Raw genomic sequence first — 24,833 nt, 5'->3', positions numbered from 1 at the left:
TAGAGCCTATAGCTCAGTGGTAGAGCAATTGACTGCAGATCAATAGGTCACCGGTTCGAATCCGGTTGGGCTCTTTCTTTTTTTTTTTCTCCCGAAAAATGGGATTCGTAGTAAATGGAAAAGTATATAAAGAAGAGATTAGGGTTGTGCTATCTATTCTCCGTCGAAAACCCTAGTTCTAAAACCTTCGAAACCTAGTCGTACTCTTTACGTAAGTAACTTTGATAAGCTTTTGTTCTACCTAAGCGTTTGTAATATAGTTGTAATTGAAATCGGCAGGTGCAAAAAGTCTGAATTTATGATTCTTTTATGTCGCAAGTCATGAATCTTATGAGGCAATTCTTATATTTATGTGTGTAGAGGCGATAATGGTGAGGGCTAGCGTCTTAAACGATTGTCTTAAGAGCATGAGTAATGCAGAGAAACGAGGGAAACGCCAAGTCATGATAAAACCCTCTTCTAAAGTGATCATTAAGTTTCTCACTGTGATGCAAAAGCATGGTACAGTTCTTTTACTCAATGAGCTTATTTGGGCTTCTTGTTGTTTGATCTCTCCTTTTCTTTTTTTTTTTTTTAGGTTTAAGAAAATAATACCGTATCGAATAAAACTTATATGCTGAAATCTCTAAAATGTTCAGTTTTGACTTTGAAACACAAACTTTTTCCTTTGGTTTATAGGTTACATTGCAGAGTTTGAATATGTGGATGATCACAGATCCGGTAAGATTGTGGTTGAGCTTAATGGAAGGCTTAACAACTGCGGTGTTATTAGTCCTCGATATGATGTTGTCGTCACGGAAATCGAAGGTTGGACTGCTAAATTACTCCCTTCAAGACAGGTAAAAAATTAACCATTTCTTTTATTGAATAAATCACTGAGACCAATTCATGTTTTACTGTGTTTGATCATTATGGGATCTGACAAATTAAGTGTGTACCAAATTGAGCAGTTTGGGTACATTGTCCTGACAACATCAGCTGGAATCATGGACCATGAAGAGGCTAGGAAGAAAAATGTTGGGGGTAAAGTGCTTGGTTTTTTCTACTAAGGGATTTTTATGAATTTGTTTTTTACTTATTACTCTTTTGGTGTTTTCTTGTTGATTTTTTTGATTGGTTTTACTTATTGTTACTCTTTTGGCGTCAAGAACCTTGTTACTCTGTTGCTTATTAATTATTACTCATTTGGCGTCAAGAACCTTGTTTTTAACTTATTATTACTGTTTTTGTTTCAAAAACCTTGTTATGGCTGGTCCAAAGTTGTTTCATTGCTTGCTGAACGAAATATAATCTTTTTATACAAAGTATTTGGATCTCTAAGTGACCGGCCTTGGTCTGGTGGTACTTGATAAGAAGGTAAAGTGTAAACTCGTTCTACTTTTAGTTCGACTACTACTAGAAACAAAAACACATGCTGGGTCAGTTAGCTCTTGACTTAGGGATGGATGTTTAATAAGGTGGTGTGCTAATATCCAATAAGCACTCATGATTAACCAGATCATTTAGGCCAAATAAGTTATCAGAAAAAAAATGTTTGTATTATAGTCACAAAACTTTTGTTATCAACATAGTTTCAAGAGTAGTGTATTCCGCTGATGGAGACAAAACCTTAAAGATTAAAAAAGGTACTAAATTTAAAATTAGTATTAACTATTTAAATGTTGAAGTTAAATTAGTATTTTAAGCCACAAAAACAAAATTAATTCTTCAAGCAACTAACTTTGTCCTATCTTCTGGCTGGTAGCCCTTGGAATAGAAATTATTGTCAACAATTTTGAAATGCAAATGACTGAACTTTTATATTAAAGATCTACAATATCCAATAGAAGAAGAAAAAACAACATTCAACACAGAAAAAAAACAGAAGAGATGTTAAACCTGTAATTCGTATTGACTTTAAAACTTTTTAAACTGTATATTCCCTTCTTTTTTTTTTCCCCTTACTAATATTAACTCTTATATATAGGGGGACAAAATTCAAAAGACCTAATACTTTCAAATGATCATATCAATCAAGAGTGATTCCTTTCTTTATGGCTGCTTCTTCGATCTCAATACCTCTTCTCTCTTCTATACTTTTGCATAAACTCCGATAACATCTCCATAACTTCACAGACATTGGATATACAGACAAAGCTTTCTTCAAGAATCTCTCAGCTCTTGTCTTGAAACCATTGATATTGCTCACTATTTCTCCAGCCTCCACCCAAATATACTCCGGAGCTACTGGGATGGCACAAGATATTGTACTCACCAAATTCAGACCTGCCCAGAAATGAATACCCGAGGAGGAACCAGAATCTGAATGTTTCTCTTCTTTCCTTAACAGCTTACTTACAGACAAAGCCAGTGGATAATTGCATGGAACCAACCCTAAGATTGTTTCCACAAAATCCACCAGTTCCTTTTGTTTACTTAGCTTCTCGGGTACAAGAGATGGTCCGTGCCATGCTTCGAGAACAACATTCACCACTAAGAGTTCAGATGAAACTGGAGCAAGAAGGTTAGTAACTAGCTTCCTGACTCTCGGTTTCTCAGCGCTGTTGCTGATGAACTTCCAAGATAGTGGCTCTTTTACAGGTAAAGAACTTGCTCGATCCAAATAAGAGTTGAGTAATCTCATTTGTAGGTTGATTGAAAATTCACCCGTTGCTTGCAACTCGTCGATTAGCTGAAACACAGCATGCTCTCTAAGACAGTACATAAAATGCTCAGGAGCTGTAGCTTTTAGTGCTTGGTCAATGGCCAAGCGAGCCCCGGTCCAGTTACTCTGCAGTAGATTATGCAGCGAGAGATTAAGATAGCCAAACATCACATCCACCTGATCCGATGCAACATTAAGATCTGATAACGCTGATTCCAGCAAACTATCATCACCTTCTTCTTCATTAGCCAGTACTGTCTTATTCTTATGGGACAATACATCCCATACTGACACGTACCAACGGGACATGAGTTCTCTTGCCAAGTCGTAGCTTCCTCCTTGCAAAGCATATTCAGCATACTGATTCCAAATACATTGTATGCATGATGCCTCTTTTGCTTCCTGCTTGAGAAGCTCTTCAAACCCAGACGAAAACATATCCTTTAACTCCTTTGATTGCATCCTAACTGCTAACAATTTCAGCTCCAAGCAAGTTGGGTAGAGTTTAACAGATGCCTTCAAAATGTCCCTACAGCTTTCCAATTCATCTACTGCAACCATAAACAGGGCGTGGTTCAGAGCAAATAGCCCAGCAGGTCGCTTTTGTATTCCATTTTCAGACAACCCATTGGTACAATGTTCTACGGAACGCATCCCTTTATCAAATAGTCTGAGCGCCATTTGCTTCACATCACCATCCAAATTAACAGATGGCCATTCTATTTCAAGTAGTTCCTTCTCCATTTCAAGTCGTTGGACAATAGAGTCAGGCAGCTTCCTGTAAATAACTAAGTACACACAACAAACCCAGAACACACATTTGTCAGAATATGTTAAGCATGTGAGAATGTGAGACATCAGTGAAAAGTCAGGGTCATCAGAAACTGCTGCTGGAGCCTGAAGCTTGGATGTTCTCTGTATTGCCTTTGAAACATTCCCAGAAATGCACAAAAGGTTGAACATCTGCAACAAAACATCTAATATGCAAGCGCTGGCATGATTCCTGTCAATAGACCCAGACGCATGGTTGCAAAGTGCCGAGAGGGCAGCATCATATGCAAAAAATTGATCATTAAGTTGTCCTCGACTGCTGATGTACATAAGCCAAATTACGTATGATCTGCTACTGTGTTTGACCTGAAGAGTTGAAAAGTTATCCCATATAAACCAGGCGGAAAGATTGTTAAGAATCAAAGCATTCTATAGCAAAGACAAAAAATTAACTAGTAACTGGACAACAAACTGAAAAAGATAATAATATGCCAAGAAATCTATATAAAAGTTCGGATCAGATATATGAATATGTGCAAACATACACAAACAATCAATCATAATATGCACATGGTGTGGTTATGTAGATGCAGGCAATATCGTAGCAGGGGATAACATACCCCATAAGAAAACATATCTTTCCCATCTGATCCTTCATACACATGGTAAATCAGGAGATAAACAGTCCAAAGAATCTCAGAAGTTGGGTCACCTTCAAGACATTGTGAGAGCAAAGAAAGGGCCTGAAATATGTGCCACCAGAATTAGAACGAGAGCTATATTTGATACAACACAATATTGACAGGAATCAAACAATATTGCCTGGATCAAGCCTTCTGACTGCTCAACTTCTCGAAAGAAAATAATAAGAGCCATTTCCATGGGTTCAACAGCAGCATCTGAACCTTGTTTAAGGATATTCTACGAATGCACCAAGCAGGTCAGTGCAAGATGACAGTAAGAACAACAAAAGAATAAAACAACGGTCAGATCTGCAGCTAGATATTAGCAAAATTTAAGGTTAAAAATTAAAAGAAAGAGAAAACAAAGACAAACCATCAAGCTATGCTTAATCCTGAAGTATGATGAGTATGTTTTTGAATTTCCTAGGACCTCAATTCGACCTTCATTTTCCTTTGCAGGTACATTCCTGTAAAGCGAGTTTGATGAGGCTAGGCAGGCACTAAAGTGCTTCCACCATATTTGTCCATGTCTTTGAGCCAGAACGGACTCATAAGACCACGAGTCAACCTTCATCGTATCCAAGGAGACAAGGTAAGTTGGTGAAACCACCGTGTCCAAAATCTGGGATCCTTTGGAAGAATTATGTTTCTTCTGATGTGAACTTGACCCAACTCTACCATCTGCAACACCAATAAATTAGGAATTTTAGCAAAGAAATATCATTTCTAGAACTCTTAAACAAAAATATTCTGCCGTACCAGGAGGATCATGTAGACTTTGATGCAAACTGTCATCAGAGAAATCCTTGAAATGTTGCCAAGGACATTCATCATTATTGCACCTTCCGCGTAACTCGTACATGCAGAGAGGCCAAGAAGGGTCCACCTTCAAATTACAGGTGTAGCAGCCAATTTTTGTCTCATATACTGTAGTTTGAGTCAAGCTCCTACATTGTCTTTTATCACTATATAGGCTATATGACTTGTTTTGAAGTGTATATTCTGGTCCCAGAGACGTAATTGAAGACCCTGGGACTTTCAGATGATAGATTGTGCTCCGAAATAAAGGACCTGACAAAGCTACAGACGATAAAAGGTCATTCTCTGGTGAACTCCTATGGGACTCCATATCTACAGATGACTGAAATTCCTCGATTGAGCGTCGTTCAACTGGTGCTTCGGAGGGATTTCCTTGCAGTTTATTGGCCCCTGGCTCTGAAATTGAAAACAGGAAGACATCTTACTGAAAATAAAAAGGAAAGTGAAGCACATGGGGACCACTTTGGTTCAGCCATCTCGGACAATGCTATGGGAACTCATCACGAGCCAGGGAATTTGGCGCCAGTTCATGCACATGCTATCCGCAATGTAAAATCAGGTTCCAAAACGACCATGCTATTTTTTTCCGGTTCTGAAGGGAATGCACAGCCACACATAACATTCATAAAATAACTAAACAAAATGCCAATCTCTTATAGATAAACTCCTTACCTCGAGAATCATTATGCTGATATATTTCGGAGAAAGGACTACCATCATCTCTCTGGGTTCGTTCACTTGCAACATCTCTTTCATCCCCTCTATCTATCACAGTCTCTCCATTGAAACATGTGACACCCTTAGATTCTGCCCTCATGCCTAGATGCTCAAACAATTTTGATCTTAATGATGCTTCAAGAAGCAAAGCATTCTGATTGCCTAGTGTTTGATCAAGATTTTCTGTTTGATGTCCAAGGTTCCCCTCCGTAGATTCATGGTCAACTGGAAATGACTCGTCATCTGGCAAAATGTTTGCATCACTTGATGGGGAGCATAGTCTACTTGCAGTTTGCTTGTTACTGCAAGGCAACCCATCAGAGGTACTAGCACCAAGATCACTGTACGGTTCTGAACCCAAATTCTGTCCACTACGGGAATGAGGTGGAGGCTGACTGCCACCACAATCGCTGTTATATCTGTGGTTGCTTTCTAGCTGAGTATGCTGAGCGATGTCCGTTTTGGTTGCCAAATCAATATTTCCAGTACTATTATTCAAGAAGTGAAACCCAGTTTCAGGACTCTCACCATGTATAGAAGGCCACAACAATCTGGAGTCGCGCACGAGGAGAGATCCATAATGAGCAGATAAAATTTCTCTCTTACTGTAAAGTTCTGCACATCTGGCATTTGCCTCTATCAAAGATCTCTGTGCCTTTCTATACACCTTAAGCGCATTTCTTTCTTCAATTTCACAAAGGCGTTTACGTTCTTGTGCTTCCTCCAACTCTTTGTCAAGTGATTCCTCTAGGTTCGTCAAGGATAGCATATCCAGTTGACTATGTCCAGGAGCTGTTGTATTTCCCGGGATGTTCCAGAGGCCAGAATTATTCAAACAAGACTAAATTGCAAGAAGAAAAAAAAATCAAAAGTAAGGATCACAAAATCCTACCAGCTGCCTCCAAGTCATTATTTGAGGATCTAGAAAAAACCTGATGGTTTCCATTGACTATTTTAAGTAACTGATCACTTGACACGCTCCTATCAACATTTTTCATTGTTTCCAGTTCTCTTCCACCTTCGTAACAATTAGCTTTGCCCTGCAATAAAAATAATTATGCTTAAATAAAGAAAAATTCTGGCCCGAAAGTAGCAAAGCTAAATAATCTTTTGAGTCAAATTTTCTAATTCTAGTAAAGCACAAAACACAAAACCGTGGTAACACGTACAGCGCTTTTTTGTACGACACTTGAGCTAGTATTTCCTTCCACAGTGTGCTGAGAAACAACAGGTGGAACAATCTCATCACTGTTACTTCCAAGGTGCTTGCAACTAGGATTTGCATTGACACCTGCAATAAACATCAGAGTCAGGTGATAGATGTGGGAAAAATCAAAACACTAAATACCGTAACCAAGATAGAGTTTAAGTGAAACAGCCAGTAGCATATTCAATGTTTGCCTCCAGACTCACCTGGCAGTAGACTTTTACGGATGTCTGGCACATCCATTGGTGCGGCAGCAGATGCTGGCACTCTGTAATCAGTAACAGGCTGACTTGTGTCAATTCCACTAACTTTTAAGCGCTTCTTGGCAGGTTCGTTTGGTTCTAGCTGTCTAGTATCATCAGAAATAATACTGACTCTCCTTGCTGGACTGATTTTTGGGTTAATAGCATCCTTCTTTGGCTGTGCAGCCTTAAGCTTCAGCTCACTTTCCCGAAGCGCAATCTGCTGCTTCAAATCCTGAAGTTTGATGTTATTGGGATTCACAATCTGTTCAGGAAGCCGTGTATCTTTGCTAACCGTCCTTTCAGAGGTATGAATATTTTTATTGGCTTTCATTTCCTTAGCAGATGAAAGGTTGGAAACTTTGGAAGTCGCAGCATGACTAAAGGTGCTAGTGGGCAACGGCTTCTTTGTTATGGCTCGGTTATCAGTTTGTCTTGGTCCTTTCAATTTTGTTTGTGAAAATGTAGACGGGTTTCTATTCCCAGACATGGTTCCCTTTGATTGAATGTTTGATGTCTGTGTCCGTCTGTTACCATCAGATTCACTACCACTATCATCATCTGAGAAGTTTATCACGAGGTTGCTGTTGTTGCCCCTTGCAGGAAATTTCTTCCCATGAATGGCAGCAATGGCTTGCTTCTTCTCAAATATCCGGCCTCCTGGGTGTGTCAGCCTCGTCGGTGTAGCATCAGAAGGCTTAATTAAAGATCCGCCATTTCCTGACAAGTCACAATGAAAAAAAAAAAAAGGAGTTTGTTTCAGAGGCAACTTCCATCGAGAAGTGTTTCAAACGACTTAAAATACTCTATATTGAAATTTTAAAGGCAGGAGAATCAAGATTCACACGCCACAAATAAGTAACAGAAAACACACATAAGTAGATTTGTACATTGATTTACAATGTGCACTAATTATTTGCTCTAATAGTTTGATACTGATCAAAGTATGTGTACATCTCCAATATACTCTATTCTAGAAACATGGTAAACATCAGAAGCTCCTGTAGAGTAAATACCGATCAAAACACAAGGTAGATACAGAGATTCACGTGAAGCTCAGAGCAGATAAAAGTCGCTTCATGCTCATAAATCTCCAGAGGACTTAACAAAAACAAGAAAAAGACAGAGCCAATTGCCTGAAGTTGTATATAACAAATAATACTTACCCGCTTGAGGCCTTTGGATATTTGTGTTAGCTGAAGGAACTGATACATGTTCAGTAGGAGGAGCTCTTGTGCTTGTTTGCATTGGTTGAACCTAAGAAAACCAAAATTGTTGAAATTTTAGGGTTTTGAAATCTGGTAATCAATAAAAAAAAAAAACATTCTGGAAACAGTGGATTGCCGCAATAAATGCAACACGAAAGCTTTGAAATCAAATAATCAACGAAAAAATCAGTAAGAAACAAGCTCTAGTCTCTGAACTAGCACAATATATACCCTAAATCCATAAACCCACACAAATTCAAACAAGCAAGCAGATCTAAAAAACCACATCGAGAGAAATCAGTTTATATGTTCACATCCAGTAACAGAATCCAGATTCGCAGACTATGAAAATCAAAAGCAGAAAATAGAAATTATAGTTTTGTTTAGAGAGAAAGAATTGATACTTCGTCGTCGGAAGCAGATAGCTCGCCTTCTTCTTTTCCGGTAACCGGAGCGTGTTTCGCGGTGATTGGTGTCGTCATCTTCCTCGGCTCTCACAACACATGAATTTCAAAACCTAAGAATAAAATCGAAAGACGAAGGACAATCACAGCTTTCGTTAAGATGGGACCTCTGCACTGGATTACTCTAGCCGCCGATGGAGCAGTAGCCAGCGATAACGGATAACGAAACGACGAATTTAACCCTACCGCTTCGTTTTATTTAATTTACGCGTTTTCTTTTTTCTTATTAACTGTTAAATTGTTAAACCGTTAATTTTTCGAATCTTATTTCAGTAAAACATAATTGGGAAAAATGTCGTTAAAATCCCCAACTTATTCAAAACGTTGATTTAAATCCTCAACTCATGACGAAACGAAATAAATATCAAATTTATGTTGACTTTCCAAATAAATATTAAACTTATGTTGACTTCCAAATAAACACCAAACTTTCATTGACTTTCCAAATAAATATCAAACTTCCGTTGACCTGACTATATTAGATACGACGTTAAGTGGGTTAATAAATCCTCAACTCATAACAAAACGAAATAAATATCAAACTTATGTTGACTTTCCAAATAAATATCAAACTTATATTGACTTTCCAAATAAATATCAAATTTCCGTTGACCTAGCCATATTAGGTATGACGTTAAGTGGGTTAATAGATCTCGTTAACGGAGGTAATTTTCTGTTAACATATGTGTTAATTGATAACGACATTGTTTCATATAACAACAAAACGACGTCGTTTTGTCGTAACGATTGAATTAAATCCCTAAAGTCAATCTTAGATCCCCAAATCGAGCAAAATCCCTAACCCTAAATAGAGTATGATTTGAAACTCGGGATTTTATTGAATAGTTATGACAAAACAACGTTGTTTTGCGTTTAGAAGGAATACTTGTTAGTATTTTGATCAACACTAACAGGTGTTAACATTGTTTGTTAACTCACTTAACGTCATGCCTAATATGGCCAAGTCAATGAAAGTTTGGTGTTTATTTGGAAATTCAACATAAGTTTAATATTTATTTGGAAAGTCAACATAAGTTTGATATTTATTTCGTTTCGTCGTGAGTTGAGGATTTAAATCAACGTTTTGAATAAGTTGGGGATTTTAATGACATTTTTCCCAAACATAATTATGGACTTGTCAATGCATCTTTATTTCCTTTTTCTTCAACTTATTTATATAACTCAATTTGTAAAGGGATTAGTACAGTCCTAGATTGGAGATGTGGAGATAGTAACTTCGACGGATCAGTTCATTCATGTACTGATAGTCAATGAGACGGAGAGGCTGAATCTAATTGTTGTTTATGCTGCTCCCACGGTGAGTCGTCGAAGCGGGATTTGGAACTTGTTAAGAGATGTAATTCGCGATATCGATGGACCTGTAGTGATTGGAGGTGATTTTAATACAATTATTCGCGTTGATGAGCGTACGGGTGGGAATGGTCAGCTCTCACCGGACTCCCTAGCGTTTGGTGAGTGGATGAATGATTTATCTTTAATTGATATGGGGTTTAAAGGAAGCCAGTACACTTGGAAGCGGGGTAGAGTGGAAACTTCCTTTGTTGCAAAGAGATTAGATCGGGTGTTATGTTGTCCGCATGCTCGTCTGAAATGGCAAGAAGCAACTGTCACCCATCTACCTTTCTTGGCCTCAGATCACGCGCCGCTGTACATACAGCTTTCACCAGAGGCTGCGGGCAATCCCAGTCGACGGCCTTTCCGTTTTGAAGCAGCTTGGTTGCAGCACCCTGGCTTCAATGAATTGATGGTTACTTCATGGAATATGAGGTTAAATACTAAAGAAGCCTTGAATAAGTTACGAAAGGTTCTAAGGAAGTGGAACAGGGAGGTGTTTGGTGATGTCAAAGCCCGTAAGGAGAAATTGGCAAAGGATATTCAGGAAGTCCAAGATTTGATTGGTCAGCATCAAACAGACGAGTTGCTATGCAAGGAGGAGAGTTTATTAAAAGAGTTTGATGTGGTCTTAGAGCAAGAAGAGATGATATGGTACCAAAAGTCAAGAGAGAAGTGGATTTTTCATGGGGACCGAAATACTACTTACTTTTATACATCTACTATTATTAGGAGGAGAAGGAATAAAATTGAAATGCTTAAGGATGAATAGGGTAGCTGGTTGTCGGATTCTCAGGTGCTGGAGAAGCATGCTGTGGAGTACTTTAGCAAGCTGTATTCGCTGGAGAATGTTGATCTGACAGGAAATGCATTACCAAGTGAAGGGTTTGTTCAATTATCTAGCGGGGTGAAGGCTGAGCTGAATAAATCCTTTTCAGATGTTGAGATTGAGAAAGCAATGCGCAGTATGGGCAGGTTTAAAGCGCCGGGACCGGACGGCTTTCAACCAGTATTCTACCAACACTGTTGGGAAGTTGTCGGAGAGTCAGTACTGCAGTTTGTCAAAGAGTTTTTTAGAACATGTACATTACCGCTGAATGCTAATGACGCACTTGTGGTTCTTATACCAAAGGTGGCAAAGCCAGAACGTATTACACAATTCAGGCCTATTAGTTTGTGTAATGTGCTGTTTAAAATCATCACCAAGACCATGGTTGGAAGGATGAAAGAGATTATGACTAAGCTGATAGGACCTGCTCAATCCAGTTTTATTCCGGGTCGCCTTAGCACAGATAACATCGTGGTGGTACAAGAAGCTGTTCATTCTATGCGAAGAAAGAAAGGGAGGAAAGGATGGATGCTCTTGAAACTTGACTTGGAAAAAGCATATGATAGGTTGAGATGGGATTTCCTGGAAGATACCTTGAAGGCTGCGGGTTTCACTGATAATTGGGTGGGCTGGATTCTCCAATGTGTATCAGGGCCGTCTATGAGTTTACTTTGGAATGGAGAAAAAACGGAGGCTTTCAAGCCACAGAGAGGCCTCCGTCAGGGTGATCCATTGTCACCATATCTTTTTGTTTTGTGTATGGAGCGCTTGTGTCACTTGATTGAGGGGGAGATTGAAAGGAAGAAATGGAAGCCTATTAGTTTATCACGAGGTGGCCCAAAACTGTCCCATATATGCTTTGCAGATTATTTGATTCTTTTTGCTGAAGCTTCCGTGGAACAAATCCGGGTGATAAGACGAGTATTGGAGAAATTTTGTTTGGCTTCGGGACAGAAGGTGAGTTTGGAGAAGTCAAAGATTTTCTTCTCCGAGAATGTGTCTAGAGATTTGGGGAAATTGATTAGTGATGAGAACGGGATTAAGTCAACGCGGGAACTCGGGAAATATTTGGGAATGCCTCTACTGCAGAAAAGAATAAACAAGGATACGTTTGGGGAAATTCTTGATAGAATGTCAACTAGACTCTCGGGTTGGAAAGGATTTTGCGGGTCGAATTACCCTTACAAAAGCGGTATTATCATCAATCCCTGTCCATTCTATGAGTACCATTAAACTTCCAGCGTCTACGTTGGACATTCTAGATAAGATTTCGCGGGATTTCCTGTGGGAAAGTACTGCGGAGAAGAGAAAAATCCACCTAGTTGCTTGGAGAAAAATCTGCAGACCTAAAGGTAATGGTGGACTTGGTATCCGTATGGCATGTGAGATGAACAAAGCCTTAATTGTTAAAGTGGGGTGGAGGCTGCTCCATGATCAGAAAAGCCTTTGGGCAAAGGTATTGAGGAGTAAATATAAGGTTGGGGATGTAAAAGATCATTCTTAGACTCGGGTTAAGAGCAACTGGTCTTCTACGTGGAGAAGTGTGGGAATTGGGCTGAGGGAGGTGATCTATAAGGGACTTAGTTGGGTTCCTGGAGACGGTAAAAAGATTAAATTTTGGACTGATAAGTGGTTGCTGGACAGACCTCTAGTGGAGATAAGTTCGGGACAGCTTCCTGCAGGGTTTGAGAACCTGACAGCTAGAGACCTATGGGAGAATGGTTCAGGGTGGAAGTTGGATCAAATTATGCCTTATGTTTCGGAGAACAGGCGGCTGGAGCTAGCAGCTGTGGTCCTAGATACAGTGACCGGGGCTAGGGATCGAATGTCTTGGGGAGAGACTGCGGATGGGAATTTTTCAGTCAAAACTGCGTATGCTTTGTTAACAAAGGAGGAAGCATCAGGACAGAGAATGGACAAGTTTATGACAGAATTTGGACAGTGGCTGCCCCGGAGAGAGTGAGAGTTTTCCTTTGGCTGGTCGGGCAACAAGCTATTATGAAAAATCAAGAAAGATATCGTCGGCATTTATGCGATACGGAAATCTGTCAGGTTTGCAAAGGGCGAATAGAAACGATTATACATGTGTTGAGAGATTGCCAAGCGATGGCTGGGCTTTGGGCTCGGATTATACCAGGAAGGAAGAGGAATGTGTTCTTTGTGCAGCCTTTACTCGAATGGTTGTATGATAACCTAGGAGGAGGGAGCGAGTCAGGAGAACATGCATGGAGCACAATGTTCGCTATGGCTTGTTGGTGGGCTTGGAAGTGGAGGTGTGGAAATCTATTTGGGGAAAATAGGGTGTGGAAGGACAGAGTGAAGTTTATCAAGGAACTGTCCAAAGAAATAGCAATGGCTGGCACGGTGAGTAGGGAAAGAACAGGTTTGCCGGGGAGAGTTGAACGCATGATCAAGTGGTCGGCTCCACCCATGGGATGGTTCAAGCTGAACACGGACGGCGCGTCACATGGTAATCCGGGTTTGGCCACGGCTGGAGGGGTTTTACGGAATGAAGATGGTGAGTGGTGTGGAGGGTTTGCTCTAAATATTGGGCGATGCTCGGCACCGCTAGCGGAATTATGGGGAGTGTATTATGGTTTATACATAGCTTGGGAGAAGCGGATTACGAGATTGGAGGTCGAGGTGGATTCGGAGATTGTTGTTGGATTCTTCGAGACGGGGATAAGTGAGACCCATCCCTTGTCTTTCCTGGTATGCTTGTGCCATGGCTTCATTTCGAAGGACTGGATAGTCCGTATTTCTCATGTGTATAGGGAGGCCAACCGTCTTGCTGATGGGTTGGCGAACTATGCGTTCTCATTACCGTTAGGTTTTCATGCTTTAAATTTGAGTCCGTTAGTTGTTGACTCGGTTGTACGAGAGGATGTATCGGGACTTTCGCATCCGCGTTTAATTCGTTTGTAATTTTCTTTTTTTAATAATAATGGCTGGGAGTGAAACTCCCGCTGATTCACCAAAAAAAAAAAAAAAGTACAGTCCTAGATTAATATATTGATGGTAACCATATCTTAACAAAAAGAATTCAAAAATACATAGATAAGTGCTTCTCTTTAATGGCGACACTCGATACAATGTCTAATTACCATATGATCCCCAATGTATAAATGTACATGTTTGCGATTCGAATGGAACCTGGCTCGGGTCAATTCTCCCACATTCAACACACCGAGTCTCCGTGTTGCTCTCTTGTAGAAACCACCTCATCAACGGCCGAAAGATTCGGTTTACCTTTGCAAAGTGAGTTTTTACAAGCATTCATTGCAATTGCGTCATTTTACAATTTCCCAAATCTTTACAACGCTATTAGCTCCATACAACAGCAACCAAACTCCGAATCACAACCCCTTGCTCACTCTTCATCGACCCGAAGCTGCAAGCGAAGACTCGGTTTCTCGAGTAGGATAATAATGTTCATGAAAGCTCTCTATCATTCACTTCACCAACCCATAAGTGTCTTTGTGACTCTATCTACTACTTGATTTCTCGCACGGAGACTAGCCAACGGGAATTCACGACTCTCATCCAAAAGAAATCTATAAACTTCCCATTGTCGATCTAAAGTCGAATGCCTCCCAATCTCAGCCTATAAGAAAACACAATGCCAATCTTAAACAAACCGAAATAACCGTTAAAAAGCTTAGAGAACACAATAATGTATTATACTTACGGAGAATATGCAGATTCCTAGTGATTTCAACGCAAGTGTGACATCGTAGAAAACTCGTGGTCTTCCTTTTCCAGATAGCTCCACAGGGTTGGCTACTAATAGCTCAGTATCTGGTCCTCGGTTTACAATAATCACTCGCAAAGGACACATCATTTCCTCCTTAAGTCGAGCACAGAAGTTGGCTTGATGTTTTGGGTCCACTATTTTCTTACCGTCTGTACCTCGAACAAACAACTCCAAATTCCGATAGCCTTTAACCTTGGAGGAGAACCTGCCGTAGGCAATCTGAATAAAGAAACAAGTACTACTTGAGTTACACAAATCTTTCAACCAAATCCAAGGAACAAGCCTAAAAACGGTAACTTCGATTAACAGAATCGTAGTAAGGTTAGGTTCTCTTAACGTACGTGGACATCGCAATCTTTGGAAGTCCTGAGGATATCATAGAAAAGCCCCTTTTGATCAACACAACGAATCTGAAGCACCGTATGCGCAGGGCTCAACTGATTATCAACCGTGAGTACCGCTTTGTTAGAGCTAGAGCCGCTATTATCAAACCCATCTGGGCCAAACAGCTCATCAGCAGCCACAGGTGGAAGTGAAGAGAACCGTTGCACACTCTCTAACTCAGGCCCAGCTAGTTCAAGCTCGCAGCTCACACCATGCTCACCAAGCACAGCCGTTAGATGGTCACACGTTTTGGTTTGCCTCTGTTTCGTGTGCAATAGATCCCTGTTACACAACAAGGGTTAAAACCACAACGCTAATGTTGCTTCTACTCTCAAATGAAACATCAGAATCAGAAAAAAAAACTCACATTGCGTCAGTGATGAAAAACATGTCCAAAACTCTTCCATCTGGTGTTGTCATGACTTTGACTCTTTGTATCGTAAACTCTAGCTCTGTCAAGACTTTAGTAACATCTACAAATCACCAAAAAACCCAAATTTTCAATCAAAAATCTAAAGAAAACACCCAAAAAAAACACAAGACAAAAGACAATAACTTCACGCATACCATGAAGCAATCCTTTCCTGTCACGGCAGAAGAACTTGAGAAGATAAAGGGAAGGAGGCTTAGAGACATTGGATTGAAGACAGAAGTAGAAAGAGCCTAAGCAAGATGGACAAGCAGATAAAAGACGATTCTTTAAGCTGTCCCAATCAATTCTAGGTGAGCTAATATCTGGAGTAACCCAAAACACTATATAACACCATCTTCCATCTGTTGAAAAATCTGCAAAACACCATTTTCACAAATATCAAATTAGAAAAACAGAAACTGAATTTCGAATCATAAAGAAGAATATTCCGTTAAACTAAACGACAAACAGAGAATATTCCCTTAAACAGATACGAAGTCAAAGTAAATATTGACCTGCTCGGGTGATGGAGAGACCAAATTCGAGGATGATTCTACAGAGAGTTGAACCGAGACCGGATTCATCGGGGCAATTGACGGTAACGATTGTGGGATCGCCGGAGATTTTTCCCGGTTCGATTAACACGGCGTCGTCGTTAAGAATTCCCATTCTTCGCTCTTCTCACCGTTCGGAATTCTTTTTTAGAGCCAATGAATCAAAAATTCAATGGCTGACCGAACAGAGGAAAAAAAATCTCGGGGAAAAAGGAAGAAGACACAAAAGATATTTAATTATTTATTTTTGTTTTTTTAGGTTTATTGGGTTGTCGTGGTGCTGAGTGGGACCTACGTGTCTAGTCATAAACACGTAGGATAAATATTAATAAAGCTGGGTTGGGTAATGAACACGTACCCGTTCTATCCTTGCAACGGAGGGTATTATCGGGATTTAAAGGGACAAGCAAAGCTGTATATTTGTTGTGACTTTGTGAGACGGTCCGCACATTTTTAAGGTAGATGGATAATTAAGATATTTTATGTGTGGGCTCGTTAATACGATAAATAATCACAAATTGTGAGTGTGATTCATAAAATATGGATAATGATAGCTTTTTTAAGAAAATAAATCTGTGGTGGGATGGAACTAAGTGGTTCTATTTCCTATTTGTTAGATTATGTTTTAGTTGAAGTTGGAGAGCAGCAAAAATTAAGTTTGCTATATATAATGTGCCGTGTTTAAAAGGAAATGCAATATACGACATGTGAAGATGCATGATGAACCCAAGGATTACAATCACCGGACTAAACTTATTAATTTGCAAAATGAAATGATATCTGCAAGAGAAAATTTGTAAACATGAAATCCTTTGAAAAATTTGTGAGGTTAAGACTGAGTCACCGTTTTATTTTCTTGTGTTATTTGCAATTCTTTTTTTTTTTTTTTGTATCAATGTTAAGTTTATTTGCAATTGTTGAGAAGGGAAGAAGAACTAGTTTGCCTCATTAGAAATATGAACATACTTTCCAATTTCCCAACGTTTCTGTTATTTAGGAATCCATGATTCCACTTTGCTTGCAAAAATGTTGGTCACGGACTCAAGAGAATAAAGGGATTTAAAGAAGCCATCAAGTGGTATGACGAAAGGAAACAAATCTAAAATTGGGATATCATTATGAATGCTGGCTACTAGCGTACTACATAAAGTTGTGATTGGTTGATGGAAGAGGCTAGATAATTGTTGATGGACATTACGAAATTATATTATTGAGGCGGAATCACTGACACTTCGATTTGGTAGGCTAATCTGATTCTGACTTTGATATCAATCAACATGAAGAACCGCAAAACAAACAAATCTCACTCTATTTCATTTATGTTTTTCTTTTATTGCTACTTGTGTTAGTCAGTTTCAAGTTCACATATCTCACATTCACATGGGGCTATAAGGCCTTGAAGTGCTATCCATATGTGATGCTTTGGAAGGGAAACTAGTTTTCGATAAAGAAAAAAATTGTTGCAAATGTTTTTCTAATTTTATAACAAAGCAGTAAATCAAAGATTAGATAAACTTATGTTTTCAAAATTGAAAGTCCCCTTTGTCCATCGTCCATCTGGTGGTTATTAATTACCAAAAGAAGTTTATTTAGTTTACTAGGTTATTAATAGAGATCAACTTACCAAAAAATTTCAGAATGGTATAAGTAGAGTCTTTCATTAAGGGTAAAATTTCATATTCACTTATGCATTTTATTGATTCTAATATATGAGTGAATTGTGAAAAAAAAAATATATATATGAGTGAGTTTCACTTCCACACTTGGCTATATAACACTTTTTTTAGGAAATTATTTATTCACATTCTCAAGCTTTTTCTTTCATTCCCAACTGAAATCTAGTTTCGTCTCTACAAAAACCCTTATTTTCTCAGAGTCATAAACAGCCTCCATAGTTTCCGTTCTTTCATCATCTTTTGGTCGAATCTGATAAAAAGGTCTTCTCTTTGTCGGTTAAACGATGTATAAGAGAAGTGAATCTTATCTGGAAGAAGAAGAACGATGAGATCTTTGAGCAGTGTGGGACTTGCTCTAAGCATAGTCTTTGGTTGTTTGCTACTAGCTCTTCTCGCTGAACTCTATTACTTGCTTTGGTGTAAGAAGAGGTCGACGACGAGAAGACCTGATTTTCGAAATGACTATTCTACCCCTGGAACCAGAGAGCTTATCTTTATCTTCTGCTGCAGTAGTAGCACAAACCCTTCTTCTTCTCCTTCTTCTTCCTCTTTCTCAGACCCTAAACCCATTGAAACTCAACAACAATGTCTTCCTAATAATGGTTTTGAGAATGTGGGTGGTCCAGGGCTTGTGCCGAGGTTTCTGTTCACAATCATGGAGGAAACAGTGGAAGAAATGGAATCTGAAGATGTGGTTTCCACAAAAGGAAAGACTTTGAATGATTTGTTTCTTAACATGGAAAGTGGTGCGATAACTCCCCCATATCTCACTCCTCGTGCTTCTCCTTCGTTGTTCACGCCTCCTTTAACTCCATTACTAATGGAGTCTTGTAATGGTAGAAAAGAAGAGATGTCGAGTTTCTTCGAGTCATCTTCTGATGCTGAGTTTAATAGACTAGTGAGATCATCTCCACTGTCATCATCACATTCACCATCATCTTCGCCATTGTCGAGATTCAAGTTCTTAAGAGACGCAGAAGAAAAGCTCTACAAGAAGAAAGTGATGGAGATTGCAGAAGCTGAGTAAATTCAAGTGCTAAAATTGGTAAAACACAGTTCAAGAATCGGATTTGTTCAAGTTCAATCAAGAAGATGAGGTCTTGGAGAAAACCAGGGATGATTAATAGAATTAAACCGGTTTTTTTAGTCTGATTTAATCTTCCTTAATCGTCAACATTTTTTTGGTCTGGCTCTTAATCGGATTAAACCGACTGTAAATTTTCGGTGGATTGTTAGCCAAATTTGTGAATTTTGAATCAAATCTTGCGAATAAAGATGGGCTTTGGATTCTATTTTATTATAGCAAAGTTACAGAGTGTTGTGGTTGACATTTAAAGATGCATGAACTCAGCACTCAAATCCTAAACCGACTTTCACTTTTAAAAAGGATTTAATTCTCATTTTAGTATCGAATATGGAGTTAGAAAGTTAAACAGAACACGTGAAGAGAAAAGGTAAAGAATTATATACTAATCTTATTTGATTTATTCGAGATCATTTGCTTCGAAAACGCTACAGTAAGAATAATTCTTTTTACGGTATTGAATTGAACATCGACCGGTAAATTGGAATAAAGACGAATATGAATAGAGACAGGACTCATGAGAGACCAAGTGGGGAATCTCTTTCCCTTTAGGATTTTGTCCCAATTTTTGCAGTTTATGTCTGATACTTTTTATCCGAGACAAGTGGCGTCGACAATACCACGCACTCGTTAACAAATGAAACTGCAAAAGTATATCTCTTACAATAGTCTTTTGTTTCTTTGCCGAATTTTCTTACACCATCATGCAACATCTTACTAATCACACGATTCTGCAGAATTATGATTTGAAAGTTCGATTTTTCGTCCCTAGTTTTAAAAAAGAAAATTAAATCATATTCAACAATTAAATTTGGTTTACAATTTTCATTTTGTGAGTTTTAGCAATGTTACCATATCAAGAGCCAGTAATAATTAATAATTGAATATTCCAGCTAACTGCTGAAACAGAGTGAGCCTTACGCAATGTTGAAAACTTGAAATAAATGTTACAGTGTGGTGATAGAAGAACGTGCGACTTTGAGGCAATCAAAAAATCAAATCCCCGAGGCTGCAAGAAGAGGTAGCCCTAGCTCAGGACATAGAGGACTCAAGCTCGGTTCTTCCAAGAGGCTGAAAGCCGTGTAACCGTAGTACGAATGATACAGATCCGGTAATTGTCCGGAGAATTTACTGAATCCACCATACTGGACACAAAAATGCACAAATAATGGCGGTGTTAATTATCATCAGTAACCGATCATGAATCGAAGATGTAAACACAAGAATGAAGACAATGTACCAAACTATCCCATTGGCTCTATAGGCTGCTATTAGTATTTTTGCTAAATAACTATAAGCTTAGTTGCAGATTCACTTATCTACCCAGTTACTGTACAAATTTAGAAATTAATATCAACTGAGATATGAGAGTTACCTTGGACTGACAACTCAGTAAAAATTTGCGCAGAGCAATTTTGTCAATCAATGCATCGCCTCCTATGAGTTTAAGGACAGCTCCAATCCTACAAATATATGCAAGGCCCATTCTCACTTTATCAGAACAATTAGAGCCGGTGACAGCAAAAGTTGAGAGGACTAACCAAAATGCATAGCATGTGTCACTTGGCTTGTTAGTCCTACCTTGAAACCCACCATCATTGGCTTGTCTCTACAGGCAAGGTAAGAAAAACCGTCAGATCACTCAGGATCATTACGAAACTAAAGGTAATATTAATCAGGTAAATTTAACAGATTTTATGAAGCAGTACCTGTAGGCACCAGTTGAGAATTAATGAAGGGTCTATTATTGAACTGGATGAATCATTTGACAGCAGATCAACTCCAATGTATCCCATCAACCTAAGGGATGCAATAGCACAGTAAGTGGCACCACCTGCATAACTAAGTTGCAGAACGTAGGTAAACATCATACACAAGTGGAGTCAAATAAACCCAATGCCACATAACATAAGAATATATAGTAAACTTGTTTCCTTTATGTGTTGGCGTTGAAGTAGAAACCTAAATGCATGAACTTAGTTATCTATATCGTCCTCAATAACCAATTCAGTAACAATTTCTAGCTAACATATGTGTTACACATGAAAAAAATCAACTAGAAGAATTGTTTTCAACTCACCATGAGACTCAGAACCAGGGATCAACCCAAAGCCACCATCATATGACTGCACAAAGAATGTTTCACAAGAATGTCTTCTTAAGACAGAAATGGACAAATAACAATGGAATACAAAAGACAAAGCAACTTCAAGAACAGAAGTAAACCTGACAGTTTAATATGTAGTTCTTAGCGTTCTCCTTGTCCATTCCACTCCAATTATCCAGCATGTAACAGATTGCAGCTGATCCACAAACAAATAACTAGAATGATACTCTACTTAAAAGTATAAAAACATGGTATGTAAATCGTGTTAGGAAGCTATTCCTTACCTGCACAATATACAAATCGAAGATCCGTTTCACCTCCAATATGGATAGGCATGAAGCTGTAGCAAAACAAACAAAGTAATAACACCCAATTCAGACCCCACAAACAAAGTTAATGGCATTACAAACACATTATGCTTTTAGCTCCAAAAACTAGTACCTTCCATCATCCTGTTGAAGGTTTTTCATGGAAAACAGTACCGACTCAGAGTCGATGATCGAGAGATCATGTCCAATGACCTTAAGAATGGCCAAGGCACAGTAAGTGCTTGCCAAGTGACTACCGTTGTGAATTAAATCCTGTGCAACAAACTAAAAGTCAAGCCCACACAGATGCAAAACAAAGATAAAATCTTGTAATATAGAAAACAAAGGAATAAACTTATAATTACCCCATTCTCGTCAATGGGAAACTGAGAACTCCTTGAACCAAAGAAACCATAAAATTCTCCTGCAGAAAAAAAAAAGAACATGAACAATGGCTAATTAAGAATTTGCTCATAAACATGCTTCTAGCTAAATTCGATAAAGTTACCATCTTTCAGTGAAACTCTGTTACTAGGAAGAGCCTGGAAGGACAAAACCCACTTTGCAACAACATCTTTGTCAACCTTCAGAAATTGAATATTGATAATTGAACATAACTGAAACAAATTCAGGGGAAAAAACAGAGAAAGAGAGTAGAGAGAGAGAGAAAGACATACACGATCTCTTGCGCCGAGAAAGTGAAGACCCGAGATTATAAAGTGAGCAAGAGTGAGACGATTGATCTCCTGAGATTGGTAATGGTACGGAAGCAACTCGTACATCATCTCCAAATACATCAAGTGTCGATCTTTTTCGAAATTCGCCGACGGCGGTGGCCCCGGAAATGATTGCACCGGCGACGAATACTCTTCTTCGTCTTCATCCTCCGACATAGATCGGTCCGAATCGATTGACACGGCGGTCTCTGACATGGCCTGTGTTCTCTGGTGTGTAAGTCAACGAATCTCGAAACTCACTTGGACTCGGCTTTGCTTTCTCTTAGAGGAAAAGTAAACAAGTTTTGGATCTGTGGTTGCTGACAGTCGAAAACAACACGATGTTATTTTGTGTAAACACAAAACCGCGCGATGTTAGGCGTTCTGATAATCGAGATCTTAACACAAGTCTATGCAAACCGGTTAAATCTATTAATTACATGATTAAACCCTTAATTGGATAATTTTCAAATGTACTTGGGCATTGGGCATTGAGAGAGTAATGTCTATTTTTTTTTCCCGTGATGTGTTAAGAAATCAGATTAAAGATTTCATACATTGGGTATTGATTTTATTTCATACATCAAACATAGAAGGTGATTAATATTTCCATACATGTAGTACATAGATGTTATGTATGCGATGAGGATCTTCAAACTATGTTCAAGGACACTTTGATCCGCCTTTGGAGTTTTTCATATCACGGTAGCAAGGGCATTCATCTTTGTTTCCAAAAGTGTCCGAAGGACAGTGCCGTGTCTAGAGTCTTGGAGGCCTTAGGCAAATTTTTTTTTTAATTATGTTTAATGATTAGTTATATACTCTAAATAAGCAAAATAAAAGCCTAAAAAGTATATGAGACTAAGATACAACTAAACAAGAAAAAAAAATGTTAAATGTTAGAGATATTGAAGATCAAACTTTGATAAGATGAATTTTACTATATTAAAGTGACATTTAGAGTTACTAACCTAAGAAGATTATCTAGTAATGTAGCCTCTAAAATTTTAAAACCAAATGTGGTCTAAGGCAAATGCCTTTTTTTAAAGCATGTAGTCACGGCTCTGCCGAAGGAACACAATTACACTTATGGCAACATATATTGTAGTACTTGAGGCACTCTTCATGTTGTCCTGCCTTTGAGCATCTCACATTGCACTTTCCACCGCATGCTGCAAATTCATCTATCATCACATATAAAATCTTAGAATTTCAACCAAGTGTTCTTGGTCTAGTGGTTGCCACTTGTGGAGGAGTTGCCCTGTTGGTCTAGGTCAGGGATCGATTCCCCGCAAGCGCGCAATTGTTAGATCTCCACTTGGCCACATGGATATGGGCCCTTGCTTTAGGCCCATTTGCATACCCGGAGAGAGAGTCTATTTGTGGGCTGCACCTCCCCAGGGGTCTGGGATTCCCCTGAGTTATCAAAAAAAAAAAAAAAAATCTTAGAATTTCAGACTACTCAAATGATAAGTACCCTAGTTACAAGTACTAACTTGATTAAGTAAACACTAACACAATCAGCGCTAGAAAGTACAAAAAATGTAGATGCGAGGAGAAGAGACATTATGAAGACTAGATGAATTCCCACGCTACGCGTGGGTTTGTTTTGAAAATTGTTAAAATAAAAATGTGTTAATTATTTTTTTTGCTAATTTGTGTTTATTTTTTTGTTTGTTATTGTATACTTAATAAAATTAAACTCATCTTATGTACTTAAAATATTTATTGTTAGATTCGTTTTTGACTCTAAATATCTAATTATACATTTTCATGTATAATCTGATTATTTTTATATCTAAAATTCTAGTATTTGTTCATTATCATGAATCCCCACAACAAGAATATAAGATATTTTTCTCTCAAGAGTACTTTTAGTATGAAAAGAAGAAAAAGAAAGCAAAAATTAAAGAGTTATTTAAGTAATACTTTTAGATTTTATGCTATTGCATATAGCCATATAAGAGAAATGGATTTGTCTTGAATTTCGTGGTATGTCTAACGTCTCAAAGCCTATTACTTGTAAAATTTTGCAAGTTAATGTTACGAACTTACCATAAGATACAAAAATGAAAAAGGAAAATGTCATATGATAAGATATGAACCATAACGTAATAATAAAAAAATATTAAAGGTAAAAATACTAAACTAATAAGATATTAGGTAGCAAACAACTAAACTACAACACAAATAATTATTTAGTCATTATCGAGTGATGACCATTGACTATTAAATTAAAAAAAAAAAGAAATATAATAAAAGTAAAATGAAAGTAGTAATTGATTTATTAAAATAATTTTATACTTTTATTTTTATTTTGAAGAAATCATTTAAGAAATGGATTATTGGAGGATTTAACACAATAGGAGACTTTTGATTTTCTTTCAATTAATTTTGCTGATTTTTAATTTAACTAATATTGAATGACACATGTTATTTACTTGTGTGATGATGTGTCATTCATATGGAGAGAGTTGGCCAACTTTTATATATATGATTTGTACAACCACGAGTTTCATTTTTTTTTTCTCGATAGATTTTTTTAAATATAAAAAGACTTAAAAATATGCGAAAAGAGAATAGTGAATTAGTGATGATGAATTTTCCAAAAAAAAAAAAAAAGAATTGGATGATGAAATGTGGCTACAAAAAGAGGATTACTTATATAGTGAGAATTTGAAGTGATGTCGATACACTACTTTCAGTTAATAATATTAACATACATCATATAAAACCATAATCATAAACTTTTATGACTTACTAAAAGATTTTTTTTGTAACCAGTATTGAAGTATTTTTTAAATTGTGAATGTGTTTCTTATAGTGCATATTTATTTCGAGTTACATGACAACTTATAACAAGTTTTAGATATTTTTGAATTCTGATGATTATGACACACA

At 38.0% G+C, this 24,833-nt stretch overlaps 5 protein-coding genes and 1 non-coding gene across 7 annotated transcripts; 3 read left to right on the top strand and 3 right to left on the bottom strand.

Annotated features, from left to right (window-relative positions):
• Positions 1-2: 2 nt before the first annotated feature.
• On the top strand, positions 3-74 carry TRNAC-GCA. The gene has a single exon. It is a non-coding gene; the product is annotated as a tRNA-Cys (tRNA).
• Positions 75-139: 65 nt separating this feature from the next.
• LOC9315875 (40S ribosomal protein S15a-3) lies at positions 140-1,238 on the top strand. Of its 2 annotated transcripts, XM_021028934.1 has the most exons (4): positions 140-211; positions 361-501; positions 679-839; positions 951-1,238. In XM_021028934.1, exons 2-4 carry the CDS (start codon positions 369-371, stop codon positions 1,047-1,049), a joined length of 393 nt encoding a protein of 130 aa, XP_020884593.1. In that variant the 5' UTR covers positions 140-211; positions 361-368; the 3' UTR covers positions 1,050-1,238. The 2 variants fall into 2 exon arrangements, with proteins under 2 accessions (XP_020884593.1, XP_002881664.1); XM_002881618.2 differs by lacking the exon at positions 140-211 and having other exon boundaries at positions 313-501.
• Positions 1,239-1,772: 534 nt separating this feature from the next.
• Positions 1,773-8,942, bottom strand: LOC9315874. Its single transcript, XM_021028933.1, has 11 exons — positions 8,696-8,942; positions 8,250-8,340; positions 7,048-7,803; positions 6,804-6,925; positions 6,567-6,674; positions 5,590-6,475; positions 4,858-5,313; positions 4,472-4,779; positions 4,238-4,336; positions 4,036-4,158; positions 1,773-3,781 (listed from the first exon to the last, which is right to left on the bottom strand). The coding sequence occupies exons 1-11, from the start codon at positions 8,771-8,773 to the stop codon at positions 2,009-2,011; spliced, it is 4,800 nt and encodes a 1,599-aa protein (XP_020884592.1). The 5' UTR covers positions 8,774-8,942; the 3' UTR covers positions 1,773-2,008.
• Positions 8,943-13,918: 4,976 nt separating this feature from the next.
• Positions 13,919-16,255, bottom strand: LOC9317730 (ACT domain-containing protein ACR9). The gene is made up of 6 exons (XM_021028939.1): positions 16,003-16,255; positions 15,643-15,861; positions 15,443-15,548; positions 15,033-15,357; positions 14,626-14,910; positions 13,919-14,541 (listed from the first exon to the last, which is right to left on the bottom strand). Exons 1-6 carry the CDS (start codon positions 16,154-16,156, stop codon positions 14,395-14,397), a joined length of 1,236 nt encoding a protein of 411 aa, XP_020884598.1. The 5' UTR covers positions 16,157-16,255; the 3' UTR covers positions 13,919-14,394.
• Positions 16,256-17,790: 1,535 nt separating this feature from the next.
• Positions 17,791-19,012, top strand: LOC9315873. The gene has a single exon (XM_021029332.1). It carries the CDS (start codon positions 18,043-18,045, stop codon positions 18,742-18,744), a length of 702 nt encoding a protein of 233 aa, XP_020884991.1. The 5' UTR covers positions 17,791-18,042; the 3' UTR covers positions 18,745-19,012.
• Positions 19,013-19,611: 599 nt separating this feature from the next.
• On the bottom strand, positions 19,612-22,269 carry LOC9315872 (geranylgeranyl transferase type-1 subunit beta). The gene is made up of 11 exons (XM_002879759.2): positions 21,894-22,269; positions 21,725-21,800; positions 21,582-21,640; positions 21,350-21,489; positions 21,193-21,248; positions 21,028-21,104; positions 20,882-20,927; positions 20,511-20,635; positions 20,343-20,410; positions 20,177-20,264; positions 19,612-19,946 (listed from the first exon to the last, which is right to left on the bottom strand). Exons 1-11 carry the CDS (start codon positions 22,146-22,148, stop codon positions 19,797-19,799), a joined length of 1,140 nt encoding a protein of 379 aa, XP_002879805.2. The 5' UTR covers positions 22,149-22,269; the 3' UTR covers positions 19,612-19,796.
• Positions 22,270-24,833: the final 2,564 nt, after the last annotated feature.

Source organism: Arabidopsis lyrata, assembly GCF_000004255.2.
Source record: "Arabidopsis lyrata subsp. lyrata unplaced genomic scaffold ARALYscaffold_4, whole genome shotgun sequence".
Lineage (NCBI taxonomy): Eukaryota > Viridiplantae > Streptophyta > Magnoliopsida > Brassicales > Brassicaceae > Arabidopsis > Arabidopsis lyrata.
The sequence above is the reverse complement of the archived record's forward strand: the minus strand, read 5'-3'. Positions and strand labels throughout refer to the sequence as shown.

What these genes read in the sequence shown, in the direction of transcription:
- LOC9315875 (XM_002881618.2), top strand. Translation starts at nt 351, where the DNA reads ATGTGTGTAGAGGCGATAATGGTGAGGGCTAGCGTCTTAAACGATTGT. An exon ending in CACTGTGATGCAAAAGCATG is followed by an intron (nt 502 to 678) that starts GTACAGTTCTTT and finishes TTTGGTTTATAG; the next exon opens with GTTACATTGCAGAGTTTGAA. An exon ending in AATTACTCCCTTCAAGACAG is followed by an intron (nt 840 to 950) that starts GTAAAAAATTAA and finishes CAAATTGAGCAG; the next exon opens with TTTGGGTACATTGTCCTGAC.
- LOC9315874 (XM_021028933.1), bottom strand. Translation starts at nt 8,773, where the DNA reads ATGACGACACCAATCACCGCGAAACACGCTCCGGTTACCGGAAAAGAA. An exon ending in TCAGCATAATGATTCTCGAG is followed by an intron (nt 5,314 to 5,589) that starts GTAAGGAGTTTA and finishes TTTCAATTTCAG; the next exon opens with AGCCAGGGGCCAATAAACTG. An exon ending in AGTCAGAAGGCTTGATCCAG is followed by an intron (nt 4,159 to 4,237) that starts GCAATATTGTTT and finishes CACATATTTCAG; the next exon opens with GCCCTTTCTTTGCTCTCACA.
- LOC9317730 (XM_021028939.1), bottom strand. Translation starts at nt 16,156, where the DNA reads ATGGGAATTCTTAACGACGACGCCGTGTTAATCGAACCGGGAAAAATC. An exon ending in TCTCTCCATCACCCGAGCAG is followed by an intron (nt 15,862 to 16,002) that starts GTCAATATTTAC and finishes GGTGTTTTGCAG; the next exon opens with ATTTTTCAACAGATGGAAGA. An exon ending in CCAAAGATTGCGATGTCCAC is followed by an intron (nt 14,911 to 15,032) that starts GTACGTTAAGAG and finishes TTCTTTATTCAG; the next exon opens with ATTGCCTACGGCAGGTTCTC.
- LOC9315873 (XM_021029332.1), top strand. Translation starts at nt 18,043, where the DNA reads ATGAGATCTTTGAGCAGTGTGGGACTTGCTCTAAGCATAGTCTTTGGT.
- LOC9315872 (XM_002879759.2), bottom strand. Translation starts at nt 22,148, where the DNA reads ATGTCAGAGACCGCCGTGTCAATCGATTCGGACCGATCTATGTCGGAG. An exon ending in CAGAGTTTCACTGAAAGATG is followed by an intron (nt 21,641 to 21,724) that starts GTAACTTTATCG and finishes TTTTTTCTGCAG; the next exon opens with GAGAATTTTATGGTTTCTTT. An exon ending in GACACATGCTATGCATTTTG is followed by an intron (nt 20,265 to 20,342) that starts GTTAGTCCTCTC and finishes ATATATTTGTAG; the next exon opens with GATTGGAGCTGTCCTTAAAC.